The following is a 21,658-nucleotide window of genomic DNA, read 5'->3' as shown; positions in this document are numbered from 1 at the left end:
ATAAGGTTTAGTCAATCGTCGAGGTCACAATGGGGACTCAGCCCGGGGGGAGACGACGAATAATAGACCTAGCTCACACATAGTCCAGCGTCAGCAGCAACAATGGCAACAACGCCCGACTCCAACAACTAACCCAATGACGTGCAACGGTTGCCGCGCACAAGCACCTCCAGGGTTGCGACACATACCGCGCTGCCACCATTACCGAGCGGCCCAACATGGGGGGCAGGACGTGAGGACACGGACGTCAGACACTAGTCAGCAGCAGATAGAGGTGACAATGGGACAGCCACCTACGCCACCACAGGGGTCCGTGCACCAACCACCAGAATACCTAAGCCGACAGTCGACCTCAACTACGACGATACCACAGGTTAATGTGCTCACACAGGAGGAGGGTCCGGGACACGATAGCCAGTCGGCCACAGAGTTACATATACACTCCATCCGAACCAATGACATCGAGCAGGCCGCGGATAAACAGACGGACACATCGCAGCCCCAATGGACTCCGATAACAGAGCAACACTGAGACCTCAGGGTGTCCGATGATGATGTAGCATTTACGTTCACGCATCCATTGAAGACAGTGATGGCAATAAAAGACCCACTGCTGTCCTCCGACATCCGTGCCTATATACAATTGCAGGTGAAAGGTCGTACATTCCGAGCGTTGATAGATACAGGTGGGAACCGTAGTTGCATCGCACGAGCATCCGCACTTAGCACCCAGCGAATCATTTATATATTTGGCGGATAAAGCGGTACGCACTCCTCGCCTGGGGACAACAGAATTGCTACCGATACGTTATGGCTCAGAGATCATCAATGGAGCGTTCGAGTTGATGAATCTCCCTGACAGCATCGACATTATACTCGGGCTGGACATGATGACGGACCTTGGGTTATATATTGGCGGAATTCAGTCACCACTCGCACCTATCGACCCAACGGAACTAGATGAACTCCTTATCGAACCCGACGAAGTACGGACAAGGCTGGCCACAGTGTTGGAAGCGAACGCCGACATTGCAGACAATGCACTTTGCCGCTTAGAGGGGAGTGAAGTGGCAATACCGGTGACACGCGAGCAGGCTAGGAGTATGAGACGATCGACACGCAACTTTGTATCCGAGCGATGGCTACCGCATGTCGATGAACAAGTACAGAAGTGGTGGAAGGACCTAGTGATTACCAAGCGGACCACTCCCACGGCGGTTAATCTTCCCTTACTCGCAGTTCCAACGTTTGATAGTGAGGGTAATGTGAAGAAGGTACGGGTATGTCTGGACATGCGAGCGGTCAAAGCACTGATTCCAGGAGACCAGTTTTTGATACCGAAGGTGAATGAGATCATTTCACGACGGAAGAGCAGGAAGTACTATACCACACTCGATATATCAGCAGCATATCATAGACTACCGATACACCCGGATTCTAGATACCTATTTAGTTTCACGCACGATCGATACCAGTACTCGTTTACATCGGCACCTTTCAGATTACACGTATTGACGCAACAATCACAACGGACACTCAGTACGATACTAGATGGACTACCAGTCCACCACCACATTGACGATATTGTGATTGCCAGTGACGATTATGAAGAGCACATCGCTAAATTGAAGGAGGTGATCAGAAGATTGACATACAACAGTTTCAAACTGAATCCAGCGAAGTGTCACTTTGCAATTGCAGAGGTTTTGATACTAGGTAAGAAGGTTTCAGCGGCAGGGATTGACGTTGACTTTGAGAAGCAGGCTAAACTCCTCGACTGGCCAACACCTCAGCGATACAAGGACATTGCCTCCGCGTCGGGGTTAGCTAACTTCTTGCACGAACACCTACCCAATTTCGCACACGTGGTAGCCCCTCTACGGGAGTTTTGCAAGCTGAAGCTGAAAGAACTGATCGGAGATAGGTGGGAACAATGCCATGCGGACGCGTGGACAGCAATGAAGGACGCGATAGTCAACGCGGTCGCACTACACTTTCCGGTGGGTGACGTCCCCCTCAACCTCGAGACAGACGCGAGTGACTACGGATTGGGGGGCGTGTTGTTCCAGTGGGTGGAAGGCAATAAACACTACCTAATGTTTTTCAGCAAGACACTCAATCAGGCTCAACAGAACTATGCGACACCAATGAAGGAACTACTAGCGTTGGTCTACGGGTTGACACACTTCCGCGACTACCTTGACGGCCAGCGCTTTGCGGTGTTTACGGATCACAAAGTATTAAGCTTAATCCTATGCTACAGAGGTGGCACCACATTATAGCGCCTTTTAACTTCACCATTTCACATATACCTGAGGAGAGGAATGTCCTGCCGGATATGCTGAGTCGTATACATGAAGGGACCGCGGAAACAGACGTGCCAGAGATACTATATGCAGACTGCTGGCTATTATTTCCCAGCTACTTCGAACAAGCACAGCGTATCTTTGGACACAACAACATAGACGTGTTCGCAGCACCCCATAACGCGCAGCTTCCTAGGTTTTGGACAAAGAACGAGCGCGACAGTGCATTTGATCATAACTGGGCGTTGTTTGACGGGTGGATGAACCCGCCGTGGAGGTTGATACATAGCATGCTTCGGAAGATCAAAGCGGATGGGGCTAGCGACGGTGTGCTTACCTTGGACACCTCGCGCACCATGGTTTGACATTTTCAAATCATTATTGCAAACCGAGCCAGTGATAGTACCCCGGACCCCGCATACATGTCTAAAGTATGCGAAGTATGCCTGTGAGAAGACTCCGTGGGGGCACACGGTCATTGCACGAGTGGGGCCGCCGTCAGGTTTTCAGCTCGCCGAGAGCTTTACACAACGATTAGGCTATGCCAAACCTCGACACACACCATACCATCAGTGTTTGGAAACGGCACGAGAGATTTCCGTGGCGTTAAGTAGTGAGGGGGCACAACCGGCCTTTGCGAATGCCACACCGATGGAACAACAACGGCGTACACAACTCACACGGCACAGTATGAGCAAGGCCACCACGGCGCTGCCGATACTGTCCAACAGTTACAACAGAACGGCCACGTTTGGCCGGGGGCATTAGAACTGGCTACAGGAATTAAACGGCAATGTGGACAGTGTTTGGGCCAGCATACCCTACGTAAAGGCTTACATCCGATGATAAGCATTGATGTGAAGTACCTTTAGGATCACATTCAGGTGGACTATATTCCAATGCCGGTAACGTCCACAAGACAGAATAAATTTGTCCTCCATGTATTAGACGTGATCTTACGTGCTACACCAGATAAGACTAAGGAAACCACCACGCAGATGTTGTTGTCTTTCTTTGGCGAACATGGCTTCCCTCGCAAGCTACAGACAGATATGGGTAATGAGTTTACGAACAACATGGCCGCCCTCATTGTCAAGGCAGTGGGTATACTTCACAAAGTATCACCACCTTATAGACCACAGGTGTTGGGGCAACGGAACGTCGGCATAAGGAGATAACACGTTCGATACGCATCGTCTGTGAGGCAGTACCCCAAGCATGGGACGAATGTCCCCCTTTGACAATGCTGTACCAGAACTTGCGCATCTCCCGACGACACAAAAGCGTGCCGTTTAGTGTTTATTTCGGACGTCGACACGTGCCGTTTGCGGATTTCACCGATGACGTCCCAGAACAACAACAGGTTACTAATGACACGTGGGCACAACGGTTGGACCAGCTCCAGGATACAACTTTGCCTACACTGCATAAGATTACTACGACCTATACGGATAAATTGACGAAGACGTTTGATCGGTTACACGCCCATGACTTAGTCCACTTTGATGAAGGCGACATCGTGATGGTGAAATCGGAGGGGCGAACTTTCAAAGCCATGCGCCCACTGTTTGGCCCATACGTAGTTAAAGGCCGCAACGGTCAAGGTTATGACCTTACACATAGAGATGGGTCCACTGCCCAGGAGTTTGCCGGTGCGGGTTGAGTTACTACGGTTGGTCCCGCAGTACAGACCCACCGTTGAACGATGATCTTTGGCAAGAAGGCGGGTCAGTGTTCCGTCACATCATCAAACATAGGACAAATGTTGTTACGGGTAAACTCGAATACCTGGTGCGTTGGCATGAGGGGGTGCTGACGTGGGAAACGGCCGAGGCCTTTGACGACGCGAATGACATTGTGGCATATCACAAAGATACACAGACACGAGCTCGGAAACGCCGGAGAGACCAGTTATAGTTAGAAGACAATTTTGTTAATATATACAATTTTAAGTTACGTGTACTTACCGTTTAGTCACCAGCTCGAGTGGTGAACAAATAGCCGAGCCCTCTATCTCTCTGAAGTTAAATGCCAGCACAATGCTCTAGCTCTCTGAGGATAAATGCCAGCACAATGATCTAGCTCTCTGAGAATAAATGCCAGCACGTAACCGCTTTCAGGGCATTCCTTCAATCTTTTAAGCTCGCACACTTGTGGTGTTTCAGCTTGGGGGGGTTGTAGTCAGGAAGTCCCTGATAGGGTTTATTTAGAATTAGGGTTTATTTGATATTTGGGTTTTATTAGAGACTACATTTTGAACTGGGTTTATCCAATCAGGTTAAAACTGATTAACGGAAAACACATGACCAAAATGATAGTCACAGGATTTAGATCAATAAATAAACAACGTCTCCCCTTGTACGAGGGGAGTACGTTGAGATACAGTTATCCTCGACTACTTACTACCGATCTAAGCTTGTTGTATTGTATGATTGTTGGGACATCTGAACTTGCCGCTCTTTCTGGGAGATATGCGTGTTTGTCTGTTACTTCATAGTCCGACTCTAGAATTGGCACCCATGCTGGTTTGCAGTCTGTTAATCCCTGTTTCATTTGTGTCCGTCAGTCTTACTCTGGCATGCTGCAATTTTGTCGTCTACGTGTACAATAATGAAACACGGTTCGATGGGGGTTTGTTTGATGAACAGTGCTCCATCAGATTGCGCTTGTTTATAATGGTCAATTATAGCAAACCAAAGAATAGCTTTAAACCAATAGTGCCAGCTAGGTGGTAGACCGTATACGCAACGGTCAACTCGACATACGACCTTTGTGTTTCCTTCTTTGTGCCTTTCGTATAATTGTCTCTGAGACGGGTCCAGTAGATGTTCGATGAGATCGTATCCTTGCGGCACTCGCACGTAGCTAGGGGTATTCAGTTCTTGAGTGAGGTACGCCGAGGGTGTATCGTATTGTCAAATGTCCATGTCGAAGTGTGCCATTAAAGCTAGACATATCCTGAGTGTTTCCTTGGCTACTACTGGGGCATAGTTTTCATCGTAAGCGACTCTCTGTTTTGCGTTGAATGCTGCTACGTTCAGACGTGATTTAAGTCGTGTGATTTATACTGATTCATCCGTTCTGCCTTGAATACCCATCGAGGGGGGAATAGTGATTTCTCCCGTGGTTTGTTGTCAACCAGAGTGAATGCTCTGCGTTGCATCACCAAGCTCTCGATTTCCGAACGTGCTGATTCCTCTCAATCGGCTGCGTTTGTTATCTCGTATATACCTTTGTATATTTTCAGTTCCATTGCTGAATGGAAGATCGTCTTTTATGGCGGCTGTCGTGATACCAATTGACGTTATTAGCACCTTTCGCAAAGTCTCGCTGTTCTCGAGAGACTTGGCGACCTTCCGCCGTTCTCCTAGCTATGGTTGCTTCCACATCGTGTTGTGTTTTGGTAGTCGCTACGGGAGCCTCCAACTCACCAGTATGTACTTCGCTCTCAATAGGTTATGTTGACGATGAAGTTATTTGTAGTTGTTCTGAGTTGCTCGACTTTTGCGGCACAGTTGGCTGGGCTCGTTGGCTAATAATATCTTCCGTTGTCGATGTTGTCCTTGCGTCTGTTTGGAAATCGTCATTCTCGATTTGGAGAAATGTGCTGTTGTTTATAGTGTCTGGTGGTGCGATAGCGGTTGTACATCTGTTGCCTTCCCAGACAAAGAAGTCGTCTTCGAATATATAGACGTCTCGGCTTTGTATTATACGATTGGTCAGAGGTGAAAAAATATACGATACGAGTCCGGTGTTGTGTCCAAGGGTTACGCAAGGAGAATGCTACCCAGTGCTCTATCGTCGAGTTTGCCGTCTGGATCACAGTTCTTGTACGCAATGTGACACCCGAATATTCGAAACATATCTATCGGAAATGCGTATCCTGTGAATTTCTCGTTTGGGATGAGCTCTTTCCGTCGGTGGGTATAGCATTGTATATGTTGGTAGTTTGAATCAATGATTCAGCCCACATAGTAGTCGGTAGACGGGCATACTTCAGTTGTACAATCATTCTAGGGACCAATGTACCATGCAGTGTAGATACGAAGGGTACAAGGACTGATGTAGTCCTGCACCTCTGCCTCGGGGTAGAGGACAGGACTGTGGTCAAGTAGAGCAAGGAGCAATTAGAGTAATTAGGGCAGAATTCCTATTGGTGGAGAGTTAGTTTTTATCAGCGTGAACTCGTATTGGTTAGGAGATAGAATATGCCCTCAGAGTCTCAGACCGTCGAGGAACGATGTATGAGTAAATGAATATTAGCCAAGAGGCTTGACCAGTTTGGTTCATTTAGTATACCTTGAGGATTCAGTACGTCGAAGCTAAAAATCTAGTTTAGTTAAATAAAAGAAGGTGTACTATTAAAGAATACTCGATCTACAACCAAACTAGCTTGAACGTAGCTGAGTTAATAAGTAGGTAGTAGACAACATCTTAAAGAGGGTTTATTTTATTTTTTTGCCAACAGTGTCAGTCACTACCTTCCGACATGTCAACTAACGAATATGATCGTCCCCCACGCATGTACATGGTGGCAAAATATGATCCCATTGGTGCATTCTTGCGACCTTGGAAGAAGTTTACCAAAGGCAAAGTCTGCAGCACTCTGGCTAAAGGACCTAATGCAAGGAGTGACCTTTTGGAATTGATGTACGAATATATTGACCAGTCAGTGCTTATTGAAATTTATCCATTATTGCCGAATGAACCGAGTATTCATGACGTAGAAAGGGTTCTCATTGAACATTTTGAGGCGGCAAGTTACCTGTTTGGTCCGGGATTCACGGTAGATATCCACGCGAAGCAAACCGACATGAGTGCGCCAACAGAACGTGCAGCATGGCGGCGAGCAGTCATGATGACGGAATTAGCAGAATTCGCGGTAGGCAGAAATTTTTACACCACGGAGACAGAGTTGAACCCCCAGGGACGCAGTAAGAAAGCATTGCAGAATGCCCCGATGAAATTTAGTAAGCTAGACACAACATCATCGGGTCTGACGCCACAACAAGTGTACGAAGCCAACCAGGCAATACATCAACAGTCGGAAACCGCATCGGCGAAGCATGTACGGCCACGGGTGTGACCTAATACACCACTATGGCTCAGTGGGGCGCTTCGAGGTAGACCAGCACGGTTAGTAAAGATAGGAGAGGATGGCACGGAGTTTTACTCACAAGCGGAAGCACACGCGGACACAGCCGCACAAGCAGTCGCAGCAGACGAGGTGCTCACACAACTACAGATACAAAGGGCGAGAGGTGCCGTCGTGAGGCGAGACCGCGGGGATCTTTTACCAGATCACCGTATAGTAGTTGGATATTATACGACTCACCTTTTGCGACGGCTCCCAAGGAAAGGGTTGACTACGCCAGTAGCGATTAATTTTATATATAGATGTAATTTTAGTTTTATGTTTTTCAAGAAACCGGCCAACGAGCACGGGCATCATAGAGTAGAGACGTTCAGGATGGAGGATGAAGAGTACTTCAATGGACATGCACGCACGATCAAGAAGGCCAAATCGAAGTTGTCAGGCATTAATTTAGCATACCGTTTCGCATATTCACATGTGTTACAAGACGACCAGTTAGAGGAATGGAAATTGAAGTTGGCAGCCACGCAATTGGACCTAGACTCGCTGGACACTTAGGAGGGTTGGTACCATTCGGACATTGAGATCCAGAAATCCCTGTACACAGCCATTGCTGAATCTGGTGGGGGGGGGGGGTTGTAGATCCGCAGGGTACAAGGACTGATGTAGTCCTGCACCTCTGCCTCGGGGTAGAGGACAGGACTGTGGTCAAGTAGAGCAAGGAGCAATTAGAGTAATTAGGGCAGCATTCCTATTGGTGGAGAGTTAGTTTTTATCAGTGTGGACTCGTATTAGTTACGAGTTAGAACATGCCCTCAGAGTCTCAGACCGTCGAGGAACGATGTATGAGCAAATGAATATTAGCCAAGAGGCTTGACCAGTTTGGTTCATTTAGTATACCTTGAGGATTCAGTACGTCGAAGCTAAAAATCTAGTTTAGTTAAATAAAAGAAGGTGTACTATTATAAAATACTCGATCTGCAGCAGTCTCTCTAACTTGCCATGGTGCTGTGGCGTGGCTGTAGGTGCGTACTTTGAGCAGCATCCCAAATACACAAGCATCTAGTTACGTTTGCTGTAAAATGTGAACCTCGATCCATTTGTATGCACTGAACTCGGCGACGAATTAAGACAAATCATTTATTGAATGTGTGTACCATAGCGTCAAGAATTGATCGAATACTCTTTGGCCATGCTAGAAAGATAGTCTATGATTGATACAGAGTGGGTGTTGGAACCTATTGACGTTGCGAACGGGCCTATTATGTCGACGAAGACCAACTCGAGAGGCTCTGTGGCAGGTTCTTCTTCTTCTTTGCAATAGTGCATGCTTTGCATCGTTCATCTGATTGCTTTATGTAGGGTAAATCTTTTGGGACATAGCTGGAGTGCGCGAGCCTGTTGAGCCATGCAATCTGGTTGGCTTTCTCTAGCGATGGTTCCCCTGTAGTCATAGCTATGTCGTTGATGTGCACGCAGTATATTTTGTGCTTTTCATGCACTGTTATGGTTCCAAAAGCTTGGTAGTAATATGTATATCATGTTGATGATGAATTCAAATGAGTAGTGTCGCTCTGAGAGCAGGCTGATGATGCTTAGTAGTGCAGTTTTGAATGTCATATCGATGAGTACGTCCCCCAGGTTTCGTAGCTGAGCCACATACTTTGAATAAATGATTGTACCATCAGCTACTTCGAGCGCATACCTGTCATTAAGGCATATGTTGCGGACGAGATGATGCTTGTGGTACGTATAGGAAAGTAAGTGTACGGTGGCGGAACTATCGCAAGCTAGTCAGTATCCACCTCTTCGAATCTTTGTCCGACTGATCGTTCACCTCCTAGTTGTCGATTGTAGTGTTAATTGTGGAGAATGCAATCTGTCTGTTAGCAGGTAGCTGGTCATCGGACACTTGGGCTGACATGCTTTGTCCTGTCTGCCTTCATGAGCTAGGCGTCAATTGCTCTAGAATCGGTATGTTCTGACACTGTTGTGAACGTTAGGTATCTCGTGAATATCTACCATCGTCGTAGTCGCGTCGATTGTATCTATATACTCGGTAGTTCTGTCGGTCATGATCATCGTGATTATCGTAGAGGTATTGGTATCGGTTGTTTCTGTTGTATCGTTTATAACGTGTAAAACACGATCTGAATCATGTCGGCTATGCTTGTAGTTATTCATGGACATATATCTGTAGTCTCTCATGTCGTGACGAGGAACAGAGCGTAAGGAGTACGACCGTCGTGTCACGACCCTGATTACGTGGTTTACCAGCAACTCACGATTTGATTAACGCTTGTAGCTATCTGCATTGCCCGGTGGAATGTCCTTGATTGTTGCAGTATGCACAATTTCCTGTCGATATAGTTGCATGTGCACCGTGCATAATGGTTGATGGGTCACTTTCGTCTGGATCCAATGCGATGAGATACGTGGTGAGGTCATCATACGACATCTCCATCATAGCGGTGTCTTTAACGTAATCTTAACAGTATGATTATCGTCGTTTACAGCCTGCCGTAGGATAGCGCATGGGCTGTTGTTGGATTTCGAACTTCCGGCGTTTTTGAATTTCACAAATGATGTGTTGAGACGACTGATAAGACTGGCGAAGATTCGTTCCGTTCTTGCGTGATGCGGTTCAGTTTCCCTTCTAATGTCTGAATATCATCTTCGGTCAGGGCTTCAAACTTGCGTTGCAGTGCGGCGAAAGCTTCCCACGGCTAATAAATAAATTGGCAGATCTCCATCTGCAGTAGTGGAGATAAGGTACGGTTGATAATCTGATATTCCTCAGCGATTTCCTTGGGTGTCCATCGGTACCCTCAGTGACCTGATAAGTTGTTAGGGTGTAATGGAGTAGACTTTAAATAAAGTGCAAATGTATGTCTTTATTTCTGACCTCACATTTGGTTTTATACCTCAGGTGTTTGTGCTAGTGATCAGCCGCTAAAGACTGAAGACTGCAAAGAAATATATATCTACGTATCCGAAAGGTTCGACGACGTCGTCTAGGTATACGCTCCTGTTGAGCAAATAGTTCATAGTGGACACTCCCTTGCGTGGTATCTTCTGCACACTATTATCTTGTAGTGTAGCTGCAATGTTTCGCGGGGGTGAGTGCTCTAATCGTGCATGCCATGCTGGAGGTATATCGCTATGTTCATTGGCTGTCCTATATTGCCCCTTATGTTCATCAATACTGTGTTGAATGTTATTGTCGTTGAGGATTAAGCATTGGGTGGGCTTATTGATATCTGGTTCGGCTGGGAAATAGACCCCGAGTCCGATACGGTGTATAAGTTTAACTGATAGTATATCTTGTGATGCTTGTGGGGCATAATCAGCACCGCTCCTAAGTTCGGTATGATACCGCGACGGTGGACTATAGTCTGCAATCCATCAGAAAATTCAACAGTTAATCTACCGTACTGAATGCTTTTCACTTCCATATCATCTGTGCGAGTATGTATCATGGCATCGGAATTTACAAGTGCCTGTGCTATAAGTGTGTGGTTTAAGGATCCCAGTTTTGTAGTGATGCTATGTATTCTATGATTCTCAGTGTGTTCCGTACCTGATGTCGTGTTGGGCGTACCGCAGTCATTGTCGTTACTAGCACCCCCTGCAGAGCCGTGGACCCGAACGTTTCACTTGCGTAGACATGCGTCGGCATTGTGGCCCGGCTTATCACGTTGTGTGCAGATCAAGGTCTTGCGATCGACTGGACATTTCTTTCCCATGTGATCGTTTACCCCGCATCGATGACAGACTGATGTTGGACACGAGTATATGTTGTGACCTTTAAGGCCGAATGCGAGGCAGGGTTTGTGTTCCTTTAATGCCTCGATCTCGTCTCTGATAGCGTTTATACCCGACAGATGAGGCTGGGTGCGGATTTGATTATCGCCTTCGTACTTTAGTGTCATCTCATACACATCGTCTGTTGTGATGTTCTCGTTGTCCTTCTTGAAGACCTCTGTGCGTAGGGGTCTGTAGTCCTCTGGGTGACCGTACATCAAGGCGCAGATAATATATCGGTCAAGTATACACTCCCCTACGTTCAAAAGTCGCTGACGAATCTCTTCAAGGGCTTGCTTCGTTTTGTCCATTGATTCTGCTGAATTGAAGTTGATGAACTCTGAGAGACTACAGGTCTCAGGCAAGATTTTACATCAAGAAACCCTCTTTGATTTATAGAAGTTGATGAGCTCTCAGAGACTACATATCTCAGGCCAGTTTTTACAGCAAGAAACCCTCTTTGATTTATAGAAGTCATCAGAGTTAGCTCACTCCCGAGAGCTAATCAAGTTGCTTAAATTACTCCCGAGAGTTATGTAAATACTTAAACCGACTTCCGAGAGCAGATTAAGTTTCTCAACCAGCTCCCGAGAGTGGATTAAGTCTGCCAACCGCAACATTGTAAAGATAGCTGCGGTTATCTGTGAGTCACAACCTATGCGGAAAGGCATCAGCCATCATGTGATCAGCGTGAGATTTAGTTGTAGAGAAGTCGAAATAGAATAGCATCGAAATGTTAAAGTGTTTTGCAGAAGGTTTCTCAAACTGGCCATACGAGGTTTTACCCTGGGCAGCCCAAGTGGCTGAACACTAGCGCAAACAACTTAGGTATTTAACCAAATGTGTGGTTAGAATAAATACATACATCTGCGCTTTATTTAAAGTCTACTACATTGCACTCTTACAAGCTCCTATAGGGTGCCCCATAGTTTACCTTGACTGCCAGTGTTCGTTGCCACACATATGTGATTGAAGAACACGTGAGGCGGTTTTGATATGTATTGCTTGTATACCGCCTTGATGAGTACTGTGCTGATAGAATCTACGAGTATTCGACGGCACTTGCTGTTAGCGGCGATGTCTATCGTCCCACCAAAGAGTGTATTGCTGCATTCTAGGTGTAACCGGCTGAAAACACCGAGTGTCTAGTTCCATGCGGAGGCCAGCGAACCAACTGCCAAAGTTGAGATAGCTTTCTAGTTTGTCTCATTGTATGCGTCCTTACACTGTGGGTATTCATTTTCAGGGATGATTGGTTGTTGAGCCGATGTGCCAAATCTTTCCACGAAAGTTTTAGGTTTGTCGTTGCGTATTTTGAGTTTCTCTATCTCATCGTACGCGTTTAGTAGTTCGCCACGAAGATTCTCCTCAGCTTTAGCGTTACAACCCTTATCCGCGTGCTGCTTGCGTTCTTAATATAACTTGTTGTGTTTCAGTGAGTTGTGTGACAAGTGTGTTGTAGCGGGTTGTGAGGCGATTGTATTATGGTCTGCGCCTAGGTCAGCGTATTGAGCTTTGTAACTCACAAAAGTTAGTGTCAAGAACTTCTGCTCTCGTGTCGTAAAGTATTGACTACGCATTAAGGCAAGATGTGTCACGATATTGATTATCGTGCCAGAGACTGTATCTCTATTGATATGAAACTCCTCGAGGATGCGCTGAATCGATTCTAGATGATTATTAGCATCTTGTACATTGCTGTATGCCGGACACTCAAGCCAGAATTGGTGTTGTAATGTTAGTCCTTCTTCCATTGTTTTTGGTGGGCTTCATCCTCTTTCCTTTGTAAGGCCATGTTTGCAAATAACTCACTAATCTTCGACATTTGAAAGTTTTTCGGCACATCAACAAGATTGTGCAGTTAATTTGAGTTGATGACGATTATTCTCTTCAGGACCAGGTGTGAGATTTGAATGAATGCAAATATAAATTTCATGACAGTATTTAGCATTTGATTTGTTCTTCACTTTCGGGATTATTGGAATCAATATTTCAAAAAGTAAGCTTTCTTCTCGAACGGTATAAATAGTTATGGATCATTGATTTCATCTTTCTTCTCGAACAGTATATATAGTTATGGATCATTGGTTTTATCGAACCTCTATTTGATTTCAGTAGAAAACTCGTATGTATCTATCTTACTTTTACACGATAAGTAAGGTAGTTGTGGATGGCATTTGAATGTCAACTCAAAGAACCTCTCTCTCCCCTCCCTCCTACACACACTCAGAATGTGGTAGGTACGTATGCCACGCGGTGTGCTTTATATTGGAAAAGATAGTCTTGCTATTTATTGACCATACACAGTCAAGAGTATCTGTATATACAGCCAATGTACACAAAACCATTTAAATCATTTCAATTCAAGTAATCGTATAGATGTTCCTGTTTTATTTCAAAGTCACATCGAGTTCTTTCACAGTCACTTTGTGCGAAAAAGTATTTATACGCATAGAACATGCATTATACCGCCAATAAATATCGCCAACAATTAGTTATTTGAATTCAAACAGACGATATACTTTGGGAACTGATGCTAGAGCGCTGTGTAGATTGCCATGTGCACTATTTTGAGTCACACACCTAGACCTAGTCGTCGTCTAATCTTCGTTGGTTCGTGCCTCGGCTTCAAGTCTAGAGCAGCAGGAGCAGTACTTCAAACCAAGGAAAAGAAGATACAGATGAAGTTTTATATTTAGGTAGTTAAGATCACGTCCTTGCCAATGATTCAACGTAAAAAGTAACGTAAAGCTGTCAAGACTGTGTCTCACGGTTTAACAATAGAAAACTATTCACCTCGCAATCGACACCATATGGCAGTGATACTCTACGCACAAATACTATCAAAAAGAAAACTTACCGGTTCGAGTCTGTCCGAACAAATTCGAAGCGTAGTTCCATATCATAGTTGTCAAATCTCCAAACGAGGGGGTTTTCACATCATCTCAAGAAATATAGCTTCAATTTTCATATCCTGTTCAAATCTGTACAAGGATTTGCATCACCTCATGAAATATTTAGATCTAATTCGGGGAAGAATTGAAACAAATACAGTTTCAAAAATACAAGAATAAAGTGTAGCAGAATAAAAAGGCCCAGCCTTGTGATGTCATGAAGGGAAACGTATATCATTGAGTCACACAAGTGCGGAAGGCTCTTTTCCGTACCTTTTGAATCACGATGTAAAGGTCAACTGGGTTAAGAGTAAGATTTTAAATCGAAATGCAGTCGATAAACGACTATTCAAGTCAATACTATCGTGGGCAAGGCGGACCCCGATGCGAGAATACTGTGTCTGACTTAAAATATCACACAACAGTTGTAGTCCTATATTTGCCATAGAAATTCGTATAGCGTATTCAACCATCTTGTAGCAACGTTGTGGATAAAATCGCTTTGCTATCCGTGGTGGCATCGAGCTATACGGATATTATGAGGCTTGTATTATCGACACCTGATGAGAACACACTGGAACGGTATCTGCATCATAATTTTAAAGCCTCATTGTATTCATATCATTTTGAGAATTCCATTCACGTAATAGAAATCTCATACTCAAACCGATCACTCATCAATTACTTATGTTTTGCGGAACAACAGTTCAGAGTACGACGCGAAATATCATCTCGGATGTAAGAGGAGTACGAGTGCGGGCCGAAAATACATATCTCGCTTATGTATTTTGTCCTCACATGCATACAGAATTCCCTTCTTTGAATACATTTATTCTCAAAATATAGGATCTTCTAAGCACAGCAATTTCGGCGGGATAGAAGAAGTTTAGGTAGGCCTGTTGATATTTACGAGTTAGTTTGATATTTATTGTTCCGTTGCACGATCATATACAGTACTGTATCATTTTTTACAATTGAAAGAAAGGAGAGGGTGTCTAACTTATGACTGGATCAAGGTAAGGAAGTCTGATGGCATTTTACATATTGAAATAGTTTAAAGTTACTTCTATACCAGTCTCCGAGGTCGTGAGCGCATTGTGACAAAGTTCGATAGAGAACACGGACTCGAAAGGCCTGCGAAGTAGTAACCATCACCTTTTTTAGTTCTTGTGTGAATTGTTATCTGTGCCGGTCTTGCCACGTGTCGTCACTTTCGTTATTCATGGTCCTGTTTTCGAACACATCACCTCAGAGTTGTTACTCACCCATAGACCAGGGCATACAATGCGATGGGCCGTTCCAGATATGGATGCCTTGATTTATACTGTATGTAGTCATATTCACCTCCAAGAAAGGACAGGCGGATTTAGAATTCTGAAAGAACGCATAGAGCGGGAAGAACTACAGGCTGCAAAGCAACTATTGTTTCTTCTTCAAGTTATGGCCCGATAGCCGCGGCCATTGGAATCGCTTAGACATTCACGAGTCGATGTCATGTATGAACAACCAGTGTACGTAGTGCCCGCTTCACAAACAAACCTCACTTGATTACGCGAATCCAATACGAAAAAAAATAGATGCGTACGGCAAGTAGTTCTTCAGTAGTGAATCTGGACTCTGTAATATGCGCATACATCGCGTAGATGATACATGTTTGTAGAGCTGCATATGTCAACGAAGGAGCAATACGCACTGTATTGATTTTCGCGAGAAATGGGACACAAGAGGTGAATAGAGCGTGGTGTAAGCTCTACTTCATATACATGTGTACACATATGTGGCTGTTAGACGTACTTGTTATCATTGTATGGCGCTGTTTCTATTTCCATCACAGATATCGGCACCTAATTTAAATAGCACCGTATACATGCTGCGGATGCTTGTAAAGGTAATGATATTCATCGAACCTACATTGGTCAGTATAAAATTTCCCCTGCAATGTTAAGTTTATACACTCTGCATATCTGCACAAGTTCTCACTGATTGGCATCGCGATCGCTAACCAGAAAGAAAAAGAACTATCCTCGACATGAATAATTAATTTCTCTATATTCGGATGCCTGTGAATGTAGTGAAATCTATCGAACATACATTGGACAGTACAAAAATTTGCCCTGCAATGTTAGGATTTATATACCCTGCATACCTGTATAAGTTCTCACGCATTGACATCACGATCGCGCCTTTTAAAAACCCCACAATTGAGACTGTTGGCCATCACTTACCCATTAACACGAATACTGAATTTCGCTATATTTTGTAGCTACATGATGTTAATAGATATGGAACCCAGCAATATATTCCTCAATGCTAATTGATAGGCGCTACACGTAATTGCGCAAAGCTTCAAGTAGTGTGCACAACATGTTGACCTATGTGTAATTTTTTCGAGTTTACTTGAATGCAAATTGCAGTCCCCGCTCAAGATTTTGGCACAATTCATTATCTGCACAAAATATATATCATGGTGCCAACTGTCATTTCTCCGAATGATTGGGTTTATTCGACTCAAGCAACATAAGTTTCCCAAAAGCAATCTATTGTACGAAGATGAGTGAAATTGAAATGTGACATTTTTCAGCGGTGGAACACGGTAGGGTACATTTCGCTCGGCAAGGCTCTTCAACTTTTGCATCATTTGTTAATTACAAAACAAGGTCAGGTATTGGGAAAAAAATGTAACATACTACCGTGGTATAGAGATACAATATTTAACATCGCACTGTGGGAAGAATAAGAAACGATGTTAAATTTTGGTCTAAAAAATGCAAATGAAAAGCATATTGCATACACTGTACTATCCTCTCCAATGTAGGGCCGCAATAGTGATGATCTGCCACTGCTAGCAGGTCAAATCTTGTTGACAAGTATTATTCGTGATGAATCGATAGTCATTGAGTAGGACTCGAATACATCGTGTATGTTTTTGCTGAACTGGCTTTTGAACATTTCAAACACGATATATATACTCACACACACACACACGCACATATACATTTATATATATATATATAAACATATGCACACCCACACTCTCACACATGCACACACATATATATAGAAATATATAATAACAACAATAAGAATATATATATAAGAATATAGATATATATATATTCATATAAGAATACAAAAATATACATATACATCAATATAAAATTAAAACAATAAGAATATATATATAATCATATAATACTACAATAATATACATATATACACACACATGCACACACACACATATATATATATAAAAAAACAAGCAAACAAGCAAACACACGTATATATATATATATATATATATATATATACACACACACATAACAAATATACAAAAGACACAAACATATATATATATATATATAACCACACCCACCCACCCACCCACATATATATATATAGATATATATATATACATATCCATACATATATATATATAAATAAACATGTATAAAACAATCAATATATGTAAAGATACATATATATATATAGACCTGTATGAAAAAGATAAAATATATTTACATCTATATAAATGTATATAATAAAATCTTTTTACATATACATATATGCATGCATGCATACATACCCACATACATACATAGATACACATAGATACAGACATACATAGATACAGACATACATGTATGCATACAAACAAACATCCACACATATATATATATCTATATATCTATATACACACACACACACATATATATATACATAAGATATATATATAGATAGATATAGATATAGATTCATACATACACACACGCACACGCACACACATATACATATATATGTATATATACATATATATAAACATATATGCACGAATATTTGAATTTTAAATCTCTACAGGAACCAAAGAACATATTCATAATTGAAAGCAGGAATGCTGTTTCACATTCCGCAATCCCTTATTTCAACAAAAAAAATGTGCCTTACTAACAACTAATACAAGAAAAGTGTAGGAAACTGATCCCAACGTATCCGATGCAATGGATTTGATACTGTCGCTCTCTGAACTGAAAATCAGGACGGGTATACACGCACACACACACACATGCATATGTATATATATATATATATGCATGCCTGTAAAGTAATAGATATATTTCGGACAAGTACGTGTACAAGAAAGCTTTCACATCATTATAAGTGACGCCTTTCCCTTACTTGATGTATGAAGTGCTTTACTATATGTGTGAGAGTCACATTATATTGAGCCATTCGTATGCTAATTCAACACTGTGAGTGATGTGAATAAATTCATTCCGTTCTGTGTCAACACACACGTGCGCACAAGCGATACAACTCTACGACAGATATACAGGTACTATATCAACGAGAAATCTTTCGCGAGAATAAGTATCAAGCTATCAAGACTGCCTGCATGCGCATGCACATACACGAGAAACGACTTCTAACCTCATGAACAAGTCTGAGTAGGTGCAAGCAAGATGTATTTTTATATACCTTTTAAGTTTATAATTGGTCGGGAAGCAGTGAGGGTCTCGAGAATGTCTTGCTTAAAGACGCCACAATGGATGACCGGGGTTTACTTTCCCGGTGTATCCTCCGCACACACTCGACGATCTGTGGCAAGACAGTCTCTAGGGGCGCGTGCAGGTAGTAGTCCACGCACGTGTGGGTTAGTTGGGTTTCCTCCATATTGATTTTCACAACCTTTGCCCCCGCGTTCGAGGCAATCACAGGTAGGTCTGTGGCCGGGCTCACACGTGCACTTGTGCCCAGTACAAATAACAACGGTGTGTTCTCCATCGCACTCACTGCTGAGGCCAGTATGTTCTATATTCGACATATATATATATAAATGTATATAACATGCAAGTACATATACCCGAATAGCTGCACTCTTGAAATTAGGGGACTTTGCAAGAATCGCTTCACTCCGGCATTTTCGATGACCCGTTCAGTACCGACGACAGAAGTGTGAACATCGACGTTCCTAAAGGATCCTTTTTTAAATGTTTTTGCCTCACCAGCTCAACTATCTGCGGTAGCACTACCTCTAAAGGTTCATTCATGAATACATCTACGCATGTGTCTGTCAATTGAGTTCTCTCCATATTGATCTCCACCACCTTCGCCCCATGATTTGCAGCCATGATCGGAAAGTCGGACGCAGGCGTAACTCTAGCACTGGTACCTAACACAAACAATAGCGGTGTGTGCTTGACCAAATCGGAAGCCCGATCCACTATACTATTGTCTAATAACTCGCCAAATAAAATCGCGTCGGGCTTCAACACCCCGTGACAGTGATCGCAGCGCGGTGGCAAGTCCACCTTCTTCACTGTGCGCAATAACTCGTGCGTGTTTGTCCCTTGCAACCCACACGCTACACAGAAAGTTCGCCACAGATTGCCGTGCAAGTGCATGACATCTTTGTTACCTGCGTTTTCGTGCAAGTCATCAACATTCTGCGTGACCACGGTCGATGTGAAGCCCAAAGCTTCTAAATCTCCGAGCGCTTTGTGACCCAAGTTGGGCTTGGGGTCGTTCTCCGGGCCTACCACGTCCATCAAAACAGTCCAGAGTCTCTCTGGGTGATGCACAAAGGCCTCTTTAGTACCACACTGTTTGGGATCACGTGTTGCCCAGACACCGTGATCGGGGTCTCGGAAAGTAGGTATATCAGACGCGGCTGACATCCCCGCCCCAGTTAGAAACACTAGATTACCCTTCGCTTCTAAAATCATGTCCGCTATAATCTCAACAGTGCCCTTTACAGCTGCCTTTCGCACCGCAACATTCTCATGATCTATGACGCGAGCGGGGGCGCGACTACCAGCCAGGTCGCTGAAGCTTACGTCACCCAGGTCCATATCATCCCATTTAATGCTGAACATGTTGCTTGGTTGATTGATTGAACTCGAATATTATATTGTTTTGTATTCGAGAGGGTGTTGTTTCTCGTTTATGAACTGTGTACTGTTGTATATTCTGATGAATTTTACGGAAATCGTTACTAATTGACGCGTTATTACCCTTGTAGTTTGCGTGGTGTTGTATATGCTCGAGTATTGAACTATTAATATGTAGCTCATTTACTGTGAGAGCTATTATATATGCAATGTATTGTCCTACGGATTCTTTCTTCTCGCTCTCTTCAACTTTGCACTAATATGTATATATATATTTATATTTATAAATATAGAGCCTACGTATTACTCTAGAGTAGTCTACTAGTCGTTTCTAAAATTGAAAATAAATACATTCACAGGAATACCGAATAAAGGATTACTGAGAGCCATGTTCTCGTTTAAAGCAATCCACCACACTCCGAGGAATCGGGTATATTTAATTTTTATCTGTGCGTTTACTATGTTTTGTTGGAAATAGCGTCGTATATACATATTTTGTTTTTTATAGTAAAAAACAAATTTCAAGGCTGATGCCTGATGGCTTTGTGTTCAAAAAGGCAATTTTCTCGGACAACAAATTCCTTTTTTATACATATTTATGTGCAGAAGATTTTGTTTTGTAAAAATAAAACAAAAAATTACATAAACGTATAAAGTTTCTATATTTACGAAACGTTATAACGTATATTCGTGGTATCTTTATGTATCACTCTCCTAATAAAGGACTGCAATAAATAGCCTTCTTCTACACACACATTTAAATACATTCAAGTCTCTAAAAATAGAGGACATTTCACTGTAATTCCTCCTAAAACAAAACAAAACAAAAAGTTTATCCACGTAGGCCGCAGGGCCGCAGGCCGCAATATCTGTGCTGTGAGCCTGTGATGGCATTGACAGTCTGACGGTCTCATGGCCCTACAAGGCCCACACAACAAGTGTGTATTCATTTTTTTATAAAAACAAACAAACAAATCATACATATGCATACATAGTTTCCAGATTGCAAATAGAAGAGATTTTGGCTTTTGAGTGCGCGTATTATGTGTGTGTGTGACTGACCGTGCGTCGTCCGACACAAGAAGTGTGCGTCTGTGGCACTGTGCGATGCCAAGAGAATGTGCAGTTGTGCGTGACTGCGCGAGAGTGTAAAAATTTATATTTATTATACTAATCTATTAATATTTTTATTATATGTTTTTTTTAAAAGTACCAACTATGATTCCACAAGTACCGATAACCGTTATTGACCGAGCTAGAAAAACTCGAATAACCCGGCCTGCGGCCCAAGGGCCGGCCACGGCCAACGGGTTTTACATAAATATTTACTTTTTTTAGAAGTGTTGGGTTTTAATTTTTTAACTGTTGAAGCTGAGTCAGCTGCTGACGCCTGACGGTCTGAGTGCCTAACCGGCTTATGAAACAATGTGTTTCGGCTTTTTTTAAAAACACTAAGAAAACCCGTAGTCTCCTAAATCGGTTTCTTAAAAAAAGAAAAAAAACCCATATGTAAATATTTTTAAAAAACCATGTTTTTATTATTAAAAACAATGACAATATAGCCTTCTTCCAAAAAAAAAAACAACCAAAAACTATAGCCTTCTTGATATTTAAATATCTGTTTATTTACTGTAGTTGATCATAGCCTCCTAAAAAGACAGGAGGCTATGAGTT

General features: G+C 43.0%; 7 protein-coding genes across 7 annotated transcripts; 2 read left to right on the top strand and 5 right to left on the bottom strand.

The window, feature by feature from the left end:
* Positions 1-6,790: 6,790 nt before the first annotated feature.
* Positions 6,791-7,392, top strand: SARC_09069 (hypothetical protein; the record flags this gene model as incomplete). The annotated part of the gene is made up of 1 exon (XM_014296938.1): positions 6,791-7,392. The coding sequence occupies exon 1, from the start codon at positions 6,796-6,798 to the stop codon at positions 7,390-7,392; it is 597 nt and encodes a 198-aa protein (XP_014152413.1). The 5' UTR covers positions 6,791-6,795.
* A 327-nt stretch (positions 7,393-7,719) lies between these two features.
* SARC_09068 (hypothetical protein) lies at positions 7,720-7,959 on the top strand (the record flags this gene model as incomplete). The annotated part of the gene is made up of 1 exon (XM_014296937.1): positions 7,720-7,959. One exon carries the CDS (start codon positions 7,720-7,722, stop codon positions 7,957-7,959), a length of 240 nt encoding a protein of 79 aa, XP_014152412.1.
* Positions 7,960-10,218: 2,259 nt separating this feature from the next.
* On the bottom strand, positions 10,219-11,027 carry SARC_09067 (hypothetical protein; the record flags this gene model as incomplete). Its single annotated transcript, XM_014296936.1, has 1 exon — positions 10,219-11,027. A coding segment is annotated over one exon (393 nt), but the record flags the coding sequence as incomplete, so codon positions are not given.
* A 27-nt stretch (positions 11,028-11,054) lies between these two features.
* Positions 11,055-11,516, bottom strand: SARC_09066 (hypothetical protein; the record flags this gene model as incomplete). Its single annotated transcript, XM_014296935.1, has 1 exon — positions 11,055-11,516. The coding sequence occupies one exon, from the start codon at positions 11,514-11,516 to the stop codon at positions 11,055-11,057; it is 462 nt and encodes a 153-aa protein (XP_014152410.1).
* A 558-nt stretch (positions 11,517-12,074) lies between these two features.
* On the bottom strand, positions 12,075-13,218 carry SARC_09065 (hypothetical protein). The gene has a single exon (XM_014296934.1). The coding sequence runs from the start codon at positions 12,957-12,959 to the stop codon at positions 12,618-12,620; it is 342 nt and encodes a 113-aa protein (XP_014152409.1). The 5' UTR covers positions 12,960-13,218; the 3' UTR covers positions 12,075-12,617.
* Positions 13,219-18,581: 5,363 nt separating this feature from the next.
* SARC_09064 (hypothetical protein) lies at positions 18,582-18,878 on the bottom strand (the record flags this gene model as incomplete). Its single annotated transcript, XM_014296933.1, has 1 exon — positions 18,582-18,878. One exon carries the CDS (start codon positions 18,876-18,878, stop codon positions 18,582-18,584), a length of 297 nt encoding a protein of 98 aa, XP_014152408.1.
* Positions 18,879-19,003: 125 nt separating this feature from the next.
* On the bottom strand, positions 19,004-19,969 carry SARC_09063 (hypothetical protein; the record flags this gene model as incomplete). Its single annotated transcript, XM_014296932.1, has 1 exon — positions 19,004-19,969. The coding sequence occupies one exon, from the start codon at positions 19,967-19,969 to the stop codon at positions 19,004-19,006; it is 966 nt and encodes a 321-aa protein (XP_014152407.1).
* Between the last annotated feature and the right edge of the window lie 1,689 nt (positions 19,970-21,658).

Source organism: Sphaeroforma arctica, assembly GCF_001186125.1.
Source record: "Sphaeroforma arctica JP610 unplaced genomic scaffold supercont1.881, whole genome shotgun sequence".
In the NCBI taxonomy this organism is placed as follows: Eukaryota; class Ichthyosporea; order Ichthyophonida; genus Sphaeroforma; species Sphaeroforma arctica.
Note: the sequence above shows the minus strand (reverse complement) of the source record. Positions and strands in the feature narration are given on the sequence as shown.

Coding starts and splice junctions, on each gene's coding strand:
- SARC_09065 (XM_014296934.1), bottom strand. CDS start 12,959: ATGGAAGAAGGACTAACATTACAACACCAATTCTGGCTTGAGTGTCCG.